This window comes from Rhodamnia argentea, chromosome 5, assembly GCF_020921035.1.
Source record: "Rhodamnia argentea isolate NSW1041297 chromosome 5, ASM2092103v1, whole genome shotgun sequence".
Taxonomy (NCBI): Eukaryota; Viridiplantae; Streptophyta; class Magnoliopsida; order Myrtales; family Myrtaceae; genus Rhodamnia; species Rhodamnia argentea.
This window is the reverse complement of record NC_063154.1, coordinates 852,714-870,841: the sequence shown is the minus strand read 5'-3', so window position 1 is coordinate 870,841 and position 18,128 is coordinate 852,714. Positions and strand designations below refer to the sequence as shown.

General features: G+C 39.5%; 2 protein-coding genes across 5 annotated transcripts in view; both read left to right on the top strand.

The window, feature by feature from the left end:
- The first annotated feature begins 1,181 nt into the window (after nt 1-1,181).
- LOC115742229 (agamous-like MADS-box protein AGL15) lies at nt 1,182-5,179 on the top strand. 2 transcript variants are annotated; one of them, XM_030676382.2, is made up of 8 exons: nt 1,182-1,651; nt 3,181-3,262; nt 3,525-3,589; nt 3,680-3,776; nt 3,924-3,965; nt 4,326-4,367; nt 4,471-4,628; nt 4,977-5,179. In XM_030676382.2, the coding sequence occupies exons 1-8, from the start codon at nt 1,470-1,472 to the stop codon at nt 5,059-5,061; spliced, it is 753 nt and encodes a 250-aa protein (XP_030532242.1). In that variant the 5' UTR covers nt 1,182-1,469; the 3' UTR covers nt 5,062-5,179. The 2 variants fall into 2 exon arrangements, with proteins under 2 accessions (XP_030532242.1, XP_030532241.1); XM_030676381.2 differs by having other exon boundaries at nt 1,189-1,651; nt 3,677-3,776.
- A 6,511-nt stretch (nt 5,180-11,690) lies between these two features.
- LOC115742228 (serine carboxypeptidase-like 40) overlaps nt 11,691-18,128 on the top strand; it is a 34,106-nt gene continuing 27,668 nt past the window's right edge. Inside the window, exons 1-8 of one of the 3 annotated variants that reach the window (XM_048279570.1) lie at nt 11,691-12,130; nt 12,720-12,827; nt 12,930-13,204; nt 13,787-14,047; nt 14,175-14,386; nt 14,460-14,565; nt 14,701-14,854; nt 15,022-15,281. In XM_048279570.1, the coding sequence (XP_048135527.1) occupies nt 11,749-12,130; nt 12,720-12,827; nt 12,930-13,204; nt 13,787-14,047; nt 14,175-14,386; nt 14,460-14,565; nt 14,701-14,847 (1,491 nt within the window). In that variant the 5' untranslated portion in view covers nt 11,691-11,748 and the 3' untranslated portion in view covers nt 14,848-14,854; nt 15,022-15,281. Of the gene's footprint in view, nt 12,131-12,719; nt 12,828-12,929; nt 13,205-13,786; nt 14,048-14,174; nt 14,387-14,459; nt 14,566-14,700; nt 14,859-15,021; nt 15,282-18,128 lie in introns of those variants that run through there. The other 2 variants (XM_030676378.1, XM_030676377.2) reach the window with 2 other exon arrangements.

Below are 18,128 nucleotides of genomic sequence, written 5' to 3'. Positions count from 1 at the left end.
TCCCGTGTGATCTATGCCGAGAAGTAAATTGTAGCTTGATGAATCATTTGCATCAACCGCTTAAATTGAAAGGAAGAACAAATTTTAAGAAGGTGGAATGGATTGGGAAGATTTTTCTTTCCGAAATTCATGGTAAAACAATCTGAAAAAACTGCCTATTTTAAATAATGAATATCAACTCGATAATCTCTTATTGATCAAGTAATGCCAAAAAAAGGGGATGGCTTAGCCAGAAGAAAAAAATCGTTAATTCTGGCATTTCAAGAGATGGGCAAATATTAAAAGGAATGTCAAGGAGAGGAAAATGGAAGAGATATCCAAATTTTTTTGCAAATTCCCAAATTTGGCAATGGTTGTTTTGAATTGGGTCAAGAAATTGGTATGTGAGAAGGAGGAGTTGCCATTTATTGAAGGTAAAGTCTGGCACCTCAGCATTCTAAGTAAAGGGATTGTATTTAATCCAATATGCCTTTTCCAGGCTATGGGCACTCCAAATATGGCAATAAGAGCACCCAGAATTCTAAAATTAGAAACAGCAGATTAGGAATGAAGGGGGGAGTCATCTTGCCCTCACCAAAAAACTTGTCAACTTTTGAAAATGAAATGACCAAAATTGGGAAAACCACACACCTCATCCTGCAACCCAAGGGTGATGCTTTTTGCCTGCTTTTTTACTCCACAGCCACTTTTGGCAACTCCCCCCCAATTTGACCAATTTAGGCAGCTTCTTCAATTGATTTAATCTGCATCAAGAAAAGGAAAAAGAACTGTATTCCCAAATTTGACTCACCACATTACAGACAAAAGTAAGTTCCTCTCTCTCTCTCTCTCTCTCTCTTTCCTTTCTGGTTTCACATATCTCTAAATACAGCAAGGAAATAAATGCAAGTCCTCTTATTATGGCAATGGGGCTATCCCATGTATGGCAATGCATTTAAAATAAAGTGGAAAATTTGGGGATATGGTGAAATAAAGAGGTGGATCGACACAATATCAATATTCACGAGGATTTCAAAAAGCAGGGAAAACCAGGGGTGGGCCCACAGAAGAGACCTATTAAAAGGAAAACACTCAAAGTGGCAAAAGAGGGAAGCATGCACAACTCTATCTTAGTCTACAGAGCCATGCAAACTTGCCGTTTCTAGGCAAAATTGCCATTTGGTGCAAAACGCTCTTTCTCTCTCTTTCTCTCTTCACGCCCTTTTATTTTCTCCTCTTCCTCTGAATTTAGTACTTCCTCCCTTGCCATCTATAGCACAAGAACCCAGACATTAAAACCCAGTTTTTTTTTGTTCTTTTTTTGGTTTTGGAGGAACGGAAAAAGGGTTGCTTTTTTAAACAGCCCAGAAGGGAGATTTTGTTTGGGATCAAAGTTCAATTTTTTTTTTTGGGTGGGAGGGGGTTTATTTTTCTGGGTTTTGATTTTGATCAATTGGGTTTTTCCAATCTTTTGTCTGAGAAAAGGAAAAATGGGGAGAGGGAAGATTGAGATAAAGAGGATTGAGAATGCAAATAGCAGGCAAGTTACATTCTCCAAAAGGCGTTCTGGGTTGCTCAAGAAGGCTCAGGAGCTCTCCATCCTCTGTGATGCTGAGGTTGCCGTCATAATCTTCTCCAATACTGGCAAGCTTTATGAGTTCTCCAGTTCTGGGTATGTGTTGTAAAGTTTTGATTTTTCTGCTTCTCCAAATCGATTGAGTTGCATGTTTCGATCTGTTTTGCCTGACCTTTTGTACGGACTACCCAGTTTGCTTTTTTTATTTTTATTTTTTATTGGACCTCCAATGGTCGTCTCCAATGTTCGTCTTGTGATACGCTGCTTGTTTGCTTTTGCTTGCACCAGATAGTGAATTTCTTTTTCTAAATATTTGCATGTTTTAAATCATGTCTCACTTAACTGTGTTAGTCAAAAAGATTTTTTCATTTCATTTGACTCGTCCCAAGTGATGCAGGTTCTCTCGTGGGTAAAAAATTTCCAAACTTAATAGCAGTAGTTTTCTGTGAGCTCTAGGGTTGTGGATATTTGGGAGATTCTTTTGCATAAATTTTAGATGATGTTCACTGAATAGTCCTCTGTATTTCCAGAAACTCTTGTGTCATATTTTACAAAATACTGGTACTGGTCTTCCGTCCATTAATGTTGCTGTGTTCCTTTGCCGGTTAATGGTCGAATGCTTGAAGGCTGTAGTAGAATTTGGCAACCTGTTCTCTTTCTAGGACTTTGCAGATGTTTTTTTTTGGTGGAAACTTTGCAGATGTTCTGCACATGCTAAATAGATCTTTGCAAATGATGCTAAATTGTTTCATTCTATTTCTCACCAACGCAGATTTTGTAGGCACCTGTATTCTCAAGTTCATCAAGAGTCTTGTTTCATCTTTTGCGCTCCCTGTTTCAATATAGAACAATTCAAGATCTCTAATAGCTATTGATAGTGGTTATAATTACCTTTTCTCAACATTATAGGTATTTATTCTCAAATTTTATTATTTTATCACTTTCCTTACCTCGAAGGTGTCGCCCAATTGTGTCTTGCGCTTTTCTGGAACTGACTTAAGCTTGGTCTTTCTCGTGGCACTGCAAATTAATTACGAAAATCCAGGAGGAATCTGAAAAGTGAAATTTTCGTAACGGAATAGTGGTGAGGGATTGACCTGACAATCAAGAAGTGCAAGGTTTAGCTGCTCAATTTTGTGCCTCCCCATTCTCACCAAGTGTGGAGGGAGGGCTTGGCTTACATAGTTTTATCAACCCACGGACCTATGCTGGTATGGTTTACCAGGGAGAGGGTTTCTCATGCCTTGAAGTTAAGACTTAACATCAACACACTTTTGTAGAAAATAGGCCTAGAAAATGGAAGCCTTGGAACAAAATGAAAAATGTTCCGTGCTAAAAGTCACTCTGGGGATCTTTGCAGTGTGTATGACTTTATTGAACCCATACGAACATCGAAGCAATGTGATTCAGTTAACATGTAATCAATATATGAATCACTTTGTTTCCTGAAGCTAATGTATAGCTTCACTATCAACTCATCCAATTCCAATAAGCAGATTGGTTTCTCACCTAGAGGTGGGATCGTTTGCTTGTTGATGTACTCCTACAATTAATGTATTCAAACTATCCTGTTATTTTATTGACCGTGTTGTTTATGATTTTTCCACATGTATCTTGTGTTGCAGAATGAAACAGATACTATCAAGATATAACAGGTGTCAAGAATCTCCAGAGTCTACTGTTGTAGAGTACAAGCCAGAGACTACGGTATCATTCTCATCACTGCTAATCTTGGTTCACTTATCTGGTCCTTTTCATCGTTTTTAAAGCCAAACGGGATCCATTGAATGCATTATCCTCAGAAAGAGTTGCCAGATTAAATCTTTCTTTAAATAAGTGCGTTTTGCTTACATGAATGTGGGGGTCACATATTAAATTACAAGAGAGATTTCCTCTAGCATCCCTCCCATTTAGACTGTACTTACATAGTCAAATCTACCTCTCTGACTTAACATTGTTTTGCCTGAAGAAAGAAGATGATAAGGTGGTAGACAGCCTAAAAGATGAGATCGCACAGCTGCAGATGAGACAATTGTGAGTGTTTTTTATTCCTCCTCCATTTTTTCTTGTCTGCTCCGTTCTCTAGTCAATAACTAATTGTTCATTTCTTGTAATTGATAGAAGGCTACTAGGCAAGGACTTGAATGGCCTGAGCATAAAGGAATTGCAGCACCTGGAACAGCAATTGAGTGGGGCTTTATCATCTGTCAAGGAGAGAAAGGTTTTCATAGAATCAATCTTCTTTTATCCTTCTCTTTTCCTTACATTCTAAGCTCATTAGGGGAAGCAAAATTTAAACTGAACTCTACATTCTGGGTTCTGGATTGCTTTTTCTTGGGTTGCCTTAACGTAATTTGTACTATTTCAGGAGCAATGGCTTCTCGAGCAGCTGGAGCGATCAAGATTACAGGTACGCTATATAATTTATCGAAAGACCATGGCTAATTCAGAATGAAAATCCCAAAAATTTGTGATTGGGTACTTATCATGGTATAGAGAAGAACTTTGAAAATTATACTATGTTCAAACAAGAAGTACAGAAATGCTACGTACTTTTTCCCCCTTTCGAGCAATCTGATACAGTGCTTCGTGACCAGAGTCTACTGTTGATTTGCGTGCTTTTCTTCACCCTTGGGGCTTAAGTTACTAATTGGTATCGTTGCATGTAGGACACCTTCTTGTTGGCTCACAACCACAAAGTTTTAAGTTTATCTGCTGCTGGCCACATAGTTCTTACCTGCTAATAACTAGCTCGATCTCTTCTTTTCAGGAGCAGAGGGCTATGCTGGAGAATGAAACTCTGCGCAGACAGGCAAATATGCTCTTCCCATCTTTTTCGTCCCTATAATCCTCATATAACCTCTTGTACTTGAGAATTGAGATGCTCTTTCAGATTTCCCGCACAAATGTTGCAGGTTGACGAGCTTAGAGGTTTCCTTCCATCTACCCATCCTCTTGAATATCAGCCAGATAAAAGGAGGAAAGCCCTCAACAACTCTGGTTCTGGAAGTCCTGATAAGGCCTGCATTCACACAGCTGAAAACATAGATTCTGACACAACCTTATATCTTGGGTACGAAATGACTCTATGCTGGAATATCATTGATTACTTTTGTATAGTTTCAGTTTCAGTTCTGTAGTTGGCAAAAGAACGTGGTAAACCACTAAGGGAATTCACTGAATAAAATCTTTAGTGTGGAATCATGAGCAGGGTTGGCAACATGAGACACAACCTGACCTCCCTGAAACACAAAATACTGAGAGAAATCCCTACGGCACAACACGGCCATTTTTAATCTGAACATCGACATGAGTTTGACACTCTTTTTAGGTGCTTGACAGCTCAATTCGCTAGTAGTTGTTGCAGCTACATCTAGATGCCGATTCGTATTGAGCCTAAGCTTTTTCTTTGGTTGTTCAGGCTGCCATTTGATGTCTACCAGAAAAGGAGCGTGTCCGACAAAGAGAACTACAACAGCAAAGGGAGTCAAAAGGGCCTGCCCTGAATTACCTTTCGGATTGTTTTCCTTCCTTCAGTAGGAACTGTGGTATCTTAGATGGATGTCAAAACAGTTAATGAGATTGTTGCATCGTTTTAGAAGCTAAGAAAAAGTTAATGTCTCAGCTTTACTCCTCCCTCATTTACAAAAGGGAGACAGACAATTTCTGCTCAGGATGTTCGGAAAGCTAGGCATTTGCCAATCTGTTTTCCGAGAGGTGGCCTTGGGAAACTGCAGATTGGAGGCTTTCTTTTGGGGCCTAAATTTAAGTTTGTGTAGTAGCCAATTTTTCCTCCAGTGGCTTGAGATCATTTTCTATCATCAGCCGTGTTTGAAGTCTGACAATAGTGTTTTGGCAAGTGGAAGATCAAATGATTCTTTGCTACCTCTGGACTGAAAAAGTAAACAAACAAACAAATCTTGTTTCGTTCTGATGAAGAAGATACACTCAAGAACAAATTCAATCGGAATTTACAAACAAATGTATGTACAACTGAGATCTAATGAACACAAAAGTATTGCAGGATGCCGCATCTGGTCCCCCTAATGCTTTCCTGGTCTCAAGCAATCAATCACTTGATTTCTGCTTGCCAACACATCAGAGAAGAGACCATCCACCTCCTTGCTCAATCCCTCCAACATCTTCTCTAATCCTTCCAATCTCATCTTCAATTCCCCAGCTTCATTACTGCTTTTTCCCTCTTCCATTGCAGCAACAAGGCAAGCCACTGAACCATTAATCTCCCGAACCTCTTTCAAGGCGCTCCCTTTCTCCTGCAATTCTTCATGAAACCCTGATTCCAAGCTGACCAAGGAAGAGTTGAGAAGCTTGGTGGCCCCTGTTCTCATTCCCATGTATGGTTTTGCATCTCCAGTGACAGCAGAAAGCAAAATCCCGCAAACCCAAGATTCAATACCCTTCATAAAAATCAAAGCTTTGTGAACTAACAGGTCCTTCCCAGAGCGAGCCCTTTCTGGGTCACCATCTTCCTTTGTTTCTTCCAATTTGAGATCCTTGATCAAAGCTTCTTCTGGCTCAAGGGCCTTCAAACGCTCCAGGGCATGAGACGGCGAAGCATCAGCGGAGCTCAAAGCATGGGAGAGAAAGACCCTGGCTTGGCCCAGACGAGAAATACTCGAGCTGATCAGATTCATGTGCTCCAGCAAATTCAAGCTGTAACTGAGATAAGCCTCCGCAGCGTCAGCTTCCCACTTGCTCATGGGGTGGTCCAACCCCACCACCAGCTCCGAAAAGGCCCTGTTCATGTAAGGCAAGAGCTCAAAGCACCGGCCAATCCAAGAGAAGGAGATGGACTCCGACCCGGGCGTTGGATTCAAGAGCAGGCTCTTGAAGCGGCTGGAAACATCGGATTCGAACGATTCCAGGAGCGAGGCGTGATCTTCCATCTTGGAACGGAATTTGGTGAATCTTGCCAACACAAGAATCATCCCTTTCTCGCTAATTTCAGGCGCAGGACACAACAGGAGGAGGAAGAAGAGGAACGTTAGGTTTGACCGGTCTAGGTTTCGATCACCAATTACCTCCTCGCCGTGCTTGTGGTTCATAAATATATAGAGAGAAAGAGCTGATGGGTCGCGTGCGCGTCGGGTGTCTTGGGGGTTGCTTTTCACTGTACAAAGATCAAGAGGTTGGAAAGAAAAACACTGCTTTGACTTTTTCCAAGAAAACAGCGGCGGCTATCTGGTCCCTGCCGAGACGATCGGCACCAAGTTTCCCAGCGGCAAGTGGGGACATTCGGGCGGCGGCGGTCAAAGTCAGACGGAGTTATCCTTTCGTGGCGCCTGCGAATCCTCGAATCACATCAGATCAAAGCGCGGCATTTCTTCACCCCCCCAAAAAAAAAAAACACACACACACGTGGAAAAACCCAGAAAGAGGAACAGCTCCAAGCGTGTGTAATCCTGTACGCTTTTGACCGACTCGTTTCATGTCCTGAACCAAGAACCGAAGAGAGCCGCGTGCCTGAAAATCGTGGGGCCAAATTCGTTCTCATGCTTCTTCTCATGCTGGTCTGATGGCACAGAGTCATATGTTTTTCCATCCCCAATTAGATGCTTTAAGCCATAGAGTTGCATAAAGGATTGAGTTTAAAACACCAAATCGAGTCGAGCTGCTTGAACTTACCGGATCGACTTGAGCTAACAAGACTAAAGAGTATATGTTTCGAGCCCCTTGGCTATTAACCGTGCTCCGAATACTTTGCCCGTTCGGTCAAGTTTTGTAGCTTTACTCAACTTGGCTTAGCTCGAATGTGATTTCAATATGATTTAATCAGAATCGTAACTAGTACTCAATTTGTTCATAACTGAGATGAGCGATTGGGAGATAATTAATCTTGAATTCATTCATCCATGCCCCTTGTGGAGTTCTTATTGTTCCACTCATCATTGGCTTTTTTCTCATGGAATGTTCATTGGATGCAACTGAAAGTTATTATTTTTTGTCTCCCCAACTCCTCCCCACCCCCCAACAAAAAGAAGAAGAAGAAGAAGAAGGCAGGTTGCCTAGGCAATTGAAAAAAATAAAGCCACCAAGGATAATCTTATTGTATCTATGGATTTGTTGATGAACTTTTGTTGGGATAGTCAGGAATGGGCCTGTGTTGCAATTGCAAAATCACTTAAATGGGCCATGCATGCCTTATCGACAGTCCCATTTTTGTGGTCGGTGCATCAATATTTTGTGGTGCGAAATCTAGGCTCGACCCAATTATCTGAGGGTAAGCCCACAACTAAAGGCCCGACCCAACAATTAAAGAAGGATCAGCTTTTGTTTTGTCCTTCTTAAACTCTAGTTATTGAATTTTCTTCACCGAATATATCATCGTCCTTTTGTGCTTGGTTCTTGTTAGTATGTCCTACTCACGTCTTCCACCCCAACCCGCCTTTTTTTCTCCCTTCGCCTTGATCAGCATTGACTGTGAATGGAATGTTATAAATTCGAAAGGACCATAAGCATCGGATGCGTATAAAGTAAACTCTAAAATTTTTGTCCGCACGTTCGCCTGAGAATGCCAAGATCGAAAATTATGTATCCGCTGTCCGCGAAAGGTATCCTTTCACCAAACCATCGTCCATTATTCTGAACAAGAAGAGTCCAGGGGGACAGCCTAAAATGATGCATCGCCAAGAGAAAGTTTGGCTGTGGAGGTTCAAGACAAAAGGCAAAGGTGGAATATGCCCTCTGCAAATTGGTGCTCAATGGGACTTTGATAGCAACCGGGTGGTGTTAAGTGTTAATAAATGAGGATGTGGACGAGGAACATAATCATTGTACTTCCTCCTCCTCCTTCTTCTTGTGCTCCTTCACATGGCTTCTGATGGTTGTCTGTAAAAATTCGAAGATTCGGCACAGGCACAAGATAATTCAGATAAGCCAAAAGAGGACGGTGGAAGAGAGAGAGTGGGAATCTCCTACCGAATTGATTTCGTTTTGAAACCGAAGTACCAACTAAGGATGGTTTGAATAGAACACATTTCTAATGAGTATGACTCCTCGTTTTCACTTGATAAAATAATTTCGACATTTTTTTTTTCAAAAAGAAGAAGAAAAAGTTATTTTATATTTCAGAAAAACACCCGAGGAGTTTTTTTTTTTTTGGTCATATCCGAGGAGTTGTATAGGCAACTTTTATTTATTTATTTATTTAAGATTAAAACGAAAACAATTTTTCATAAAAATATAAATCTTCGTTCTACTTGAGATAAAATGATACTTCGTAAAGACCACGTCTTGGGGAGTTACCCGGTGGCATTAGCATACCCCCACTACTCCGAGGAATAGTCCATTGCAAGTGGGACACCTCGGTTATAAAAAAAAAAAAAAATGATACTTCATATATCTCTATTAGTCCAAATTAGTTGAGAGAAAATTGACCCATCAGCTTTTCTTCTATACCTTGCATTTTTTCTAGTTCAAAGTGAAGAAAATATTCAGTGGTTTGATATCACCACATCGGCATCATATGTGGCATGCATTTTTTTTTTTCACTCATATCCATTAATATAGTGACAGAAGTCCATCAATCCTCGTCCGCAGCTGACGATGTGGAATCAGGTAAAAAATTTAAAAATCTTCCCTCTCTTCCATTTCCTCCTTCGTTCATAAGCTGCCAGACCTTTGCTCCTCCCTGTCGTCACCACCACAGGAGACACCGGCACCGAGACCAAGCTGACCACTAGTGCTCTCAAGCAAGCATGGTGGCATGCTTCCTCTATTCTCTTCATCTCGTCGTTCTCTAGATCTTAAGATTTGGTCATCCATGGTCGAAATCATCAGCGCTTGTCCATGGCCATCATCAGCATGCCTCGCCTAGGCTAGACGAGGCCTCGAGAAGCTAACCCTCGCCCAGGTAGGGCCTGGTGAGGCTGCCCTGGCATGGGCGAGGATCCGGTTTGTCCATTTAGTCCAAATCTGAAGTCTTGCTAATGACCGAGAGCAATCCATGGCCATCGGGTTCTCGAGTGCGTCGTTAAGGCTCGTGGCCATGGACAAATAGGGGTCGCCTGATCCGTGGATGAGTTGCCTCGCAAGCCATGGCTGCGACTAATGATGGAGGAAGAAGGAGTTGTCGCGAGCATGACAGAAGGGAAGCTTCCATGGCTGAACAGATCCTCTAGGGAATTTTTTTTTTTTTTACTTTTATGCCACGGCAGTAGACACATGTCAATTTGTGATTTGATTTGCATAAAAAGTGCATACCACCTCAGCAACTGACTTGACAGTAACAAACTACCGAATTTTTTCTCATTTGAGTGACTTGTTTCCTCAAGTTCGCAAAATATACGTGATAAATTGATATTCTTTTTCTTTAATTTTATACGATTGAGAAACGATTTTCTTATAGGATAGCAAAAAGATAAAAACAGATCCCACATATCATTTTTGACACGTGTTTTTTATTTTATTTTATGCATTGTCATAAACCGTTGCATTTACAATTGTTGGGAATGCGTAGTAGAAGTCTGATACCTTCGGACGGGGAGATTGTTTGAGTCTGTCAATATATCTAGTTAGACTCACTTTCACTTAAAAGCTATACTAACAATCTCCCCCTCACGTATGAGTCATTGCAATGCAACCACAACTATGCACTGCAATCAACTGCTAATTTGGGATTGCATCACCCATGATCTTAATCTTGCGTCTCTAGACCAATTGTCCATGGTCTTTTCTTACCAAGACTTGCGTTACCATACCAACTAGCGTCGATCAGAATAGATTGGAGGCCATCAATCAATCATGGACTCTGATGCAATGGGAGTGTGCAGCAGAAGTCCAATATCTTTACTTGGAGAGATTGCTGAGAGAGAGCCTAAGTCTGAGTCCGTCAATATATCCATTTGGACCTACCTTCACTCAAAAGCTTACGTTAATGAATAATGAGTCAACTTGGATCTATTAACTGCTCAACACCATACCAATTATCTGTTGTGGGACTTTTCTAATACAACCTACACGTGCATCTTAACAACAACATCGCTACGCTTTTTCTAATCTTTTCAAATTTTTATAATATTTCCTATCGTCAAATGTTATTCTTATTAGCTTTGAGTTTCTCTTTACGAAAAAGAATTTATTATACCAATTCATTGTTTGGAAAGCATTTCAATGCATCTAACCTAGCAATTTCTAAAGAATTATTTATCACTTCATTTCTTTTTAAAACTCCAAAAACCAATTTTTATTTGTTATATTTTCCCACTTTATTGTCATATGGATATCTAATTCCTTCAATTTTTCTCTTAATTTTTTTCCCGGTAATATCGGCCGCCACTCTTTTTTTTTTTTTTTTTTGTGAAATGTTGCGACACCAAAATAAGCATTGTATGAAAATTATGCACCGTTTTAAGTTTCCTATTCCCTTATCGAACAAATGTTAGTAATCATTCTGATTGATGTTGGTAGTTCTAAAAAAAGTTGGTAAATTTAAAAAGTTGGTACTTAAAATAACGGCGGCTAAAGTTATTTAAAAAATAAAGATTGGTATACTAATGTGAAAATTGGTAAATATTAGGTCGGGACTTTACATTGTACTTTCTATCACCTAGTGAATTAAGTCATTCTTACTTATGAAAATTAAGTGCTTTTTGACTTATACCAATTAATTAAGTTGTGAGTATTTAGTGGTAATCCAACGTACTCATTGATATCAGATGCCGACAAGTTATCCAACAACCAATGGGAGCAAAAAAAAAGGGTAACAAAAGGAAGCCTAAGTGTAACACTTTGCCATTATTTTCACTCTCCTAGTCATATAAATTCCAATTGTAAATACTTCATCAGTGTTAAGCCGACATCCATAATTTAGTAAGAAATCGTCTAGTATGTTTACAATCATCATTGAATCAATTAAATGAAAGTACATATAAAATAAGCATCACGTGTTTCCATATGACCAAACACTATCCATATTGGAGTCACATGGCACAACATGATTCCGAGATTAGAAAAATGTCAATTGCATGGACGTTAGTACGTAAGTCTAATCAAGCTCACTCTGGTTGTTGAGACTTTCCCGTTCAATCAGAATTGCCATCTTCTCTTTCATCCGATTTTCTATATATACAGCTAATTCGAATCCAATTCAGTATATTAGAACCACCATTAAACTCTCTCTCTCTCTCTCTCTCTCTAGTGGCTCAAAGAGGCAGAAGCCGAGAGCAGAGAGAATGGAGAGAAACCCGAAAACCCGCTCTTCCCTTCTTCTTTTCTCTTTATGTAACTTGTTGTCCCTAGTTCAAATCCAGGGAAGGAAGCAAGGAGATGCTCTTGATTCTCTATACAAAGCGAAGTCCGCGAAGTCTGGGATCGACATGAGCCTTTTTCCGGCAAGCGATGACCACGAAATGCTCAGCTCTAGAATTTATCATCAAGAAGGACTGAGGAAGAAAGATTGGATCAAAATGTTGCCTGGACAACCGCTAGTCAAATTCGATCACTATGGCGGCTATGTCACTGTGGACGAGTCAGCCGGTCGAGCATTTTATTATTATTTTGCTGAAGCGGAGAGAAATAAGGACTCGATGCCGCTTCTTCTATGGCTTAACGGAGGTGTGTGCTTTAGTTTTCCCAATTTCGCTTGATCTCCAGCTTCATTTTTCAGCTTTAGAAAGCAATGCAAAGTTTTCGTCTCTTTCGGTGCAAGTGCATCATTCTCTTTACTTAAGAATTTATGACGGGTTTTATTAGTCAACATATATAGTTGCATGGTTGTTGCGGGGTCATATTAGGCTGACATTAAACTTGATCGATCGATACAAGTACCTAATGCTACAATTAGATAATGAATATAACTTTTGTCATGATAACTGAGCATATCTCTATTTGTTGTGTATATGTGTGTGTAAATAAATAAATAAAAATATATAATATGTATATATCTCATATTTTCACGGTATCATGGACAGTCAAAGAATATTAATACAAGTTATTGTCATGATTTGCCAATTTCTAATCTACCTTATTCGATGCTCTTGTCATTCCGACATTGGAGTGGGTTATCAGTGATATGAAATGTAGCAGAATTAAATTGGTCCGATATCATTTCTTTGGTTATCTTATCTATGTATGTCATTACATTGTAAATAATCCCGATGCGTTGGATTAAGTAACTTAAACTATTTATGTGCTCTTTTTTCAGGTCCCGGTTGCTCATCCCTCGCCTATGGAGCAATGCAAGAATTGGGACCGTTCCGGGTCTACAGCGATGGGAAAACTCTTTACAAAAATAAATTTGCATGGAATATCGGTAAAGAATTTTTTTAAAAAAAATATATATTTAGTCTCCACAAAAGCACCTAACCTCTTCTTGTCGATTACACGGGAGTAACGATTTGTTTTGCGAGGCCAGCTGCAAATGTGTTGTTCCTAGAGTCTCCGGCAGGCGTTGGCTTTTCCTATTCCAACACGACGTCCGATTATCAAAAGAACGGAGACAGCAAAACAGCGGCGGACAACTATGTGTTCTTGCTAAATTGGCTGGAGAGGTTTCCGGAGTATAAGAGCCGGGATTTCTACATTTCAGGCGAGAGCTACGCGGGTCATTACGTGCCTCAGCTCGCTCACACCATCCTAACCTACAACAAGAAGGCGAACATGACCCTTATCAACCTCAAAGGGATTATAGTAAGTTGTTTTCGTGAATTGCATCGTCTCTTGTCTGTATCGAATCTTGAACGATGCGTGCTTAACGTCTAGATACAATCATAATTGGAAATGCTTTAAGCTTTCGCGTGGTTTTGTGTTGGCCCTTTTTGCGTTCTAATGAATGATTTAAAGCTGGAATTCATCATGCGCGTCATGGCTATTAATTTATTTTCCAAGTTGAATCTCATCGACGTGAAGGAAAATCTCTTTAGCTGTCGTAATGAGTGGAACGAGTGTCTTCTTGGGTTGTCTTCATCATTGGAGTTTTGCTAGCTGCTACTCAATTGTTCCTTTCGCTACAATTGGATTTAGATTAACAACCGAGCATGTGCTTAGTGTTTAACCATTATTGATTAGCACCAATCCAACCTATCATAGGATACGTTGCGTCTATTGCATCTAAAAATTGATCTTTGCATTATGATTGATCATTGTATGGCCTAGAGGAGCCCACATCCTCATGACCACCCATGACATCTGTTAGATCATCGTGCATAGGCAGACCAATCCAAAGAAAAAAGGAATGATTTTGACAGAGAACGTAATTGGACTAATCTGCAGATTGGAAACGCAGTAATTAACGACGAGACAGACCAGAGAGGGATGTACGACTACTTCGCTACGCATGCATTGATATCGGATGAAACAGGGGATGCAATTCAAAAGTACTGCGACTTCTCACCAAATGCCACCAGTCAAGTAAGCCAGTGCAATTCGGCCCTGCAGGATATGGCTAACAATGTATATTCTCTTGACATTTACAACATCTACGCCCCTCTATGCTTCTCTTCCAACGTCACTTCTCAGCCCAAGAAGACCAACGTGAGCTCAAATCCATTTGCTTTCTTCGTTCCCTCAAACTTTTGCGCTTTTGTACGGACTATTTGGAAAAACCTCAACTCAAATTTACGTTGGTCATCCATCTTCGGGTTGCATTTTGTTTTCGCAGATCATGGACTTAGACCCGTGTGGCGACAACTACGTGTATGCGTACATGAATAGAGAAGATGTGCAAGAGGCACTTCATGCGAACGTGACAAAGCTCGATCACGACTGGAGTGGGTGCAGCAGTGTTATCCGTACCTGGGGAGATAGCCCTTACACCGTCCTCCCACTCCTCCAAGAATTCATGTCCAACGGACTCCGAGTTTGGGTGTTCAGGTGAAAAGAAAAACAAATACTCCGTTCTGTCATTGAAGTTGGGGTATGTCTAACGAGTATTTGAAATATGCAGCGGAGATACGGACGGAAGAGTGCCGGTGACTTCGACCCGGAGATCTCTCAGCAAGATGAGTCTCCCAACGAAGAGTCCATGGCGACCTTGGTTCCTCGGGGGCGAGGTGAGGCAGCTCATTTGTTTCGATGCCTAGTTTAGTTACATATACTGGACTGTTTTCTTTCTGTGGATCCCCACGTTCTATAGGGTAAACCGACTCAGTTTGAAAAGTAATCCGCACCACCTTTGACGCATGTAGGTCGGAGGGTACGTTCAAGTGTACAAGGGAGACTTGACGTTTGCGACGGTGCGAGGAGCAGGGCATCAAGTGCCGGGCTATCAGCCCAAGAGAGCTCTCTCTCTCATCTCTCACTTCCTTGCTGGCTCTCCACTCCCATCAAAATAGGCCCTTCAAGCACTTGGATTGTGAAAGCTCACAGAAGGAATGCTCTCCCCAAGAATTGGCTGTCTATGCCCCCTCGCCCACTATGGGATTTATTGTGTTTTGATTCTGAACTTAATGTCTTTCATCCGTGAGTTAGTAATGAAGTTTATCTTATGACCAAAAAAAAAAAAAAAAAAGCGCTTGAAGATGATGAATTAGTGCTTGAGGACACTCGTAGTTGTTCAGTTGTTTAGGAACTGAACGACTTGATCACTTCTCTTTTTAATAAAGACATTGGTGCGGAGAGGAATGTGAAAGCAGGGGAAATTGGCGAGGAGACCGAAACACAAAGAAAGAACTGGAATTGTTTGTTGTCTAGGGCTTCAGCAAGACAGTGGTTATATTGTATTAGCAACGATTATGTGTTAAGAGGAGACAATTTGGCTTTGTTTTCATTAATGAGTATTATGCGGACTGATTTTACTCGCCTTATCAACAAAAGCACATCAAGAATTTGTGGAGCTCACACTGAACCTCCCTAATAAGCCACCGACGTACAAATACATATATCATATTGGAATTGTCAATAATTGAGCACATCATTGACAATTCAGACACCATGAGTCTTAGCGACTTAAGAAAGGCTTAGTGTGATCTTTCTCATGTAAACGAAAAACAAAGAAGCAACGGTGCTCCGATTGAACTAAGGCCTAATTTCAGAACTATTTTGTTGTTAATCCTGGGGGAAAAGCAGGGGGAATGGTGGTCTTGTGGGTAATTATATCATTGTGGCCCTCATGATCGATGGGCTTATTAGGCATTCCATCGATTGGGCCTTATGGATTAATTGAATTTTCATGACCTAGTTTCGGTCATTAGCCTCTTTATGTTTGGGCCCAAATTTTGGGCCGAGTGTCAAATAACAGGGATAACTAAATAGAAAAGTTACTATGTCAAAAGAAGGCTCACCTTATTTCCACCCTCTAAATGATTACGACTCTCTTGAGATTGTTGATCTGATGAAAATAATTTCAAGATAGCTTATTCAAAACCACAAATGGAAATGGTGAAAGTTGTTGTGCATTGAAAATGTAAAAGTCACATGTCATGAAATACACGACAATCCTTATTAATAAATAAATGATATTTTATTCTACTACCATGTACTTGTCTTTGGCAGTCAAGATAAAATTTAGGATATGATAAGATTTATCATATCCTGTTTTAGGTGATTGCCCATGATATGATAAAGTGGGATATAAGAGGGATATAGCCATGATAAAATTATTTCATACGGGAGGTGGGATAAAGGTGGATAGGATTTCTAATAATCCTAATGTATAAGTTATTTTTTTCGAATAAAAATTTTATTAAATTAATAAAAGTAAAATAGTATTAGAATATGAATAATATATGATTTCTAATATAAAAAATTCAAAATAACAAAAAATAAAAAATAAAAATAAAAATTATTTATTCCTATTTTTATTGATGTATTTGAATTTCTTTTTGTCTTATAATAGAAGTTTTATATATATACATAGTATTTACATTAAATGCATATTATTGTATTTTAGGGATATTAGTATAATTTACTATTCAATAAAATATTGTTCCGGAAGGATGGAAGGGCAAAAAAGAATTAAAAAAAAGGAAAAATATTGAAAAAATAAGCAATAAAAATGAAGTAGGCAAAAGTGTAATGAGAGATTCTTACCATCTCCCTTTGGGCAACTTTTAGGACAATAGACAAAATAGGATGTGAAAATATATGGCTTTATTATTACGATTCACCAAATAGTGGATAGGATGTAGCAAAACCCTAGATTTCATTTTATATCCTATCGAGTCCTAACTTGTCCAAAAATCTCCGTTTGGTCATCACTTGCAAAGAACTTTGGGATTTCAAAGTCCCTTGAGTAAATGCAATCATTTTTGGTAACATTTTTTGAGGCTTTTGTGGAGATGCAATTGTATCTCCAAAGCTTTCTAAAGCCCATTGGCGGAATGGAGCCTTGAACGTCCCTTGGGAAGTTGCATTCTCGGCATGCAACTTCCTAGTTTAATGAAAATGTGAAAATTGCCTATTTTACCCTCATTTGTTAACCAAAATTCCAGCTTTGCCCTTTGTTAACCAAAACCCTATTTTCTCACTTTTCTCTCTAGTCCTCTCACCTCTCTCGACGGCCACCCTTTTTTTTTTTCCCTCTTCTCTCTCCAATCCTCTCACCTCTCTTGACAAATGCGAAAAAAAACCTCACGATTGCTCACCTCTCTAGACCATTCACTCATGCTCGCCTCTTGTCCCTTGAGGCCGCTTGCCTCTTTGCTGTTGGTTTGTCCATTCAATTACTATAATCAACGGATTCATAATTTATTTCAAGTTCCTGGGACGACGATTTTCGGATAAGATTATGTAGCAGCTAAATTATCCACCAATTATGATATGGTGTCTAATGCTTTCGATTTTCCTTTTTTTGTTTGTGATTGCAGGAAGACATCTCGGGCATGGATAAAATTCTCTTCCATTATTGAAGTTATTGATTTTCGGATAATATTGTGCAGCAGCCAAAGTTAAAGTTATTGTTTTTTTTTTCAACTCTTAACAAATTAAAATTAAAAGTTTTACATTGGTCACACTAAAGGACTTTGCAAATACATGTTCACCAAATAACATTTTTCCCAAAGTTACATCCCAAGACACTTTTCAATTACAACTTACCAAACAATATTTGCATTTTACTAAAGCCCTTTGGCCTAAGGCCTTTGCATTTCCCCAAAGATTTTCTGCAAATGATGAACCAAACGGAACTGATTTATTAAAACTTCATTTCCTCTCTTCAACTTACTAATTTGTTCAAGCTGATTTCTATGAAGGATATATTTGTAATGACTTTGAACCTTTATCGTAATGCTTGTTAAATACGATAATTTTTTTACAATCATAAAGAGTTCACGAGTTTTAACAAAGAATACCCTAAGAGATCTTGAACTAAAGAATTATATATTACAAGGAGTTATTCCACACTAAACTTTAGAAACACATAACAGATAGATGTAAGAAAATTGTCAAAAAAGTCCTAAAATTTTCACACTTTTGCCAATTCAATCATAAACATTTTAAGTTTGTCGATTCGGTCTTAAATCTTTTCACCTTTTACTAATTCAATCCTATTGGCAGAAAATTACCGACGTGAACGCTGGCCTTCCTACATGGCACCGTCGGCGCCGACATGGATAATATTTTAGGATTTTTTTAAATTTTTTTCTTTCCTTTTTTTCGCCTTCTGGGTTTAGGGGCT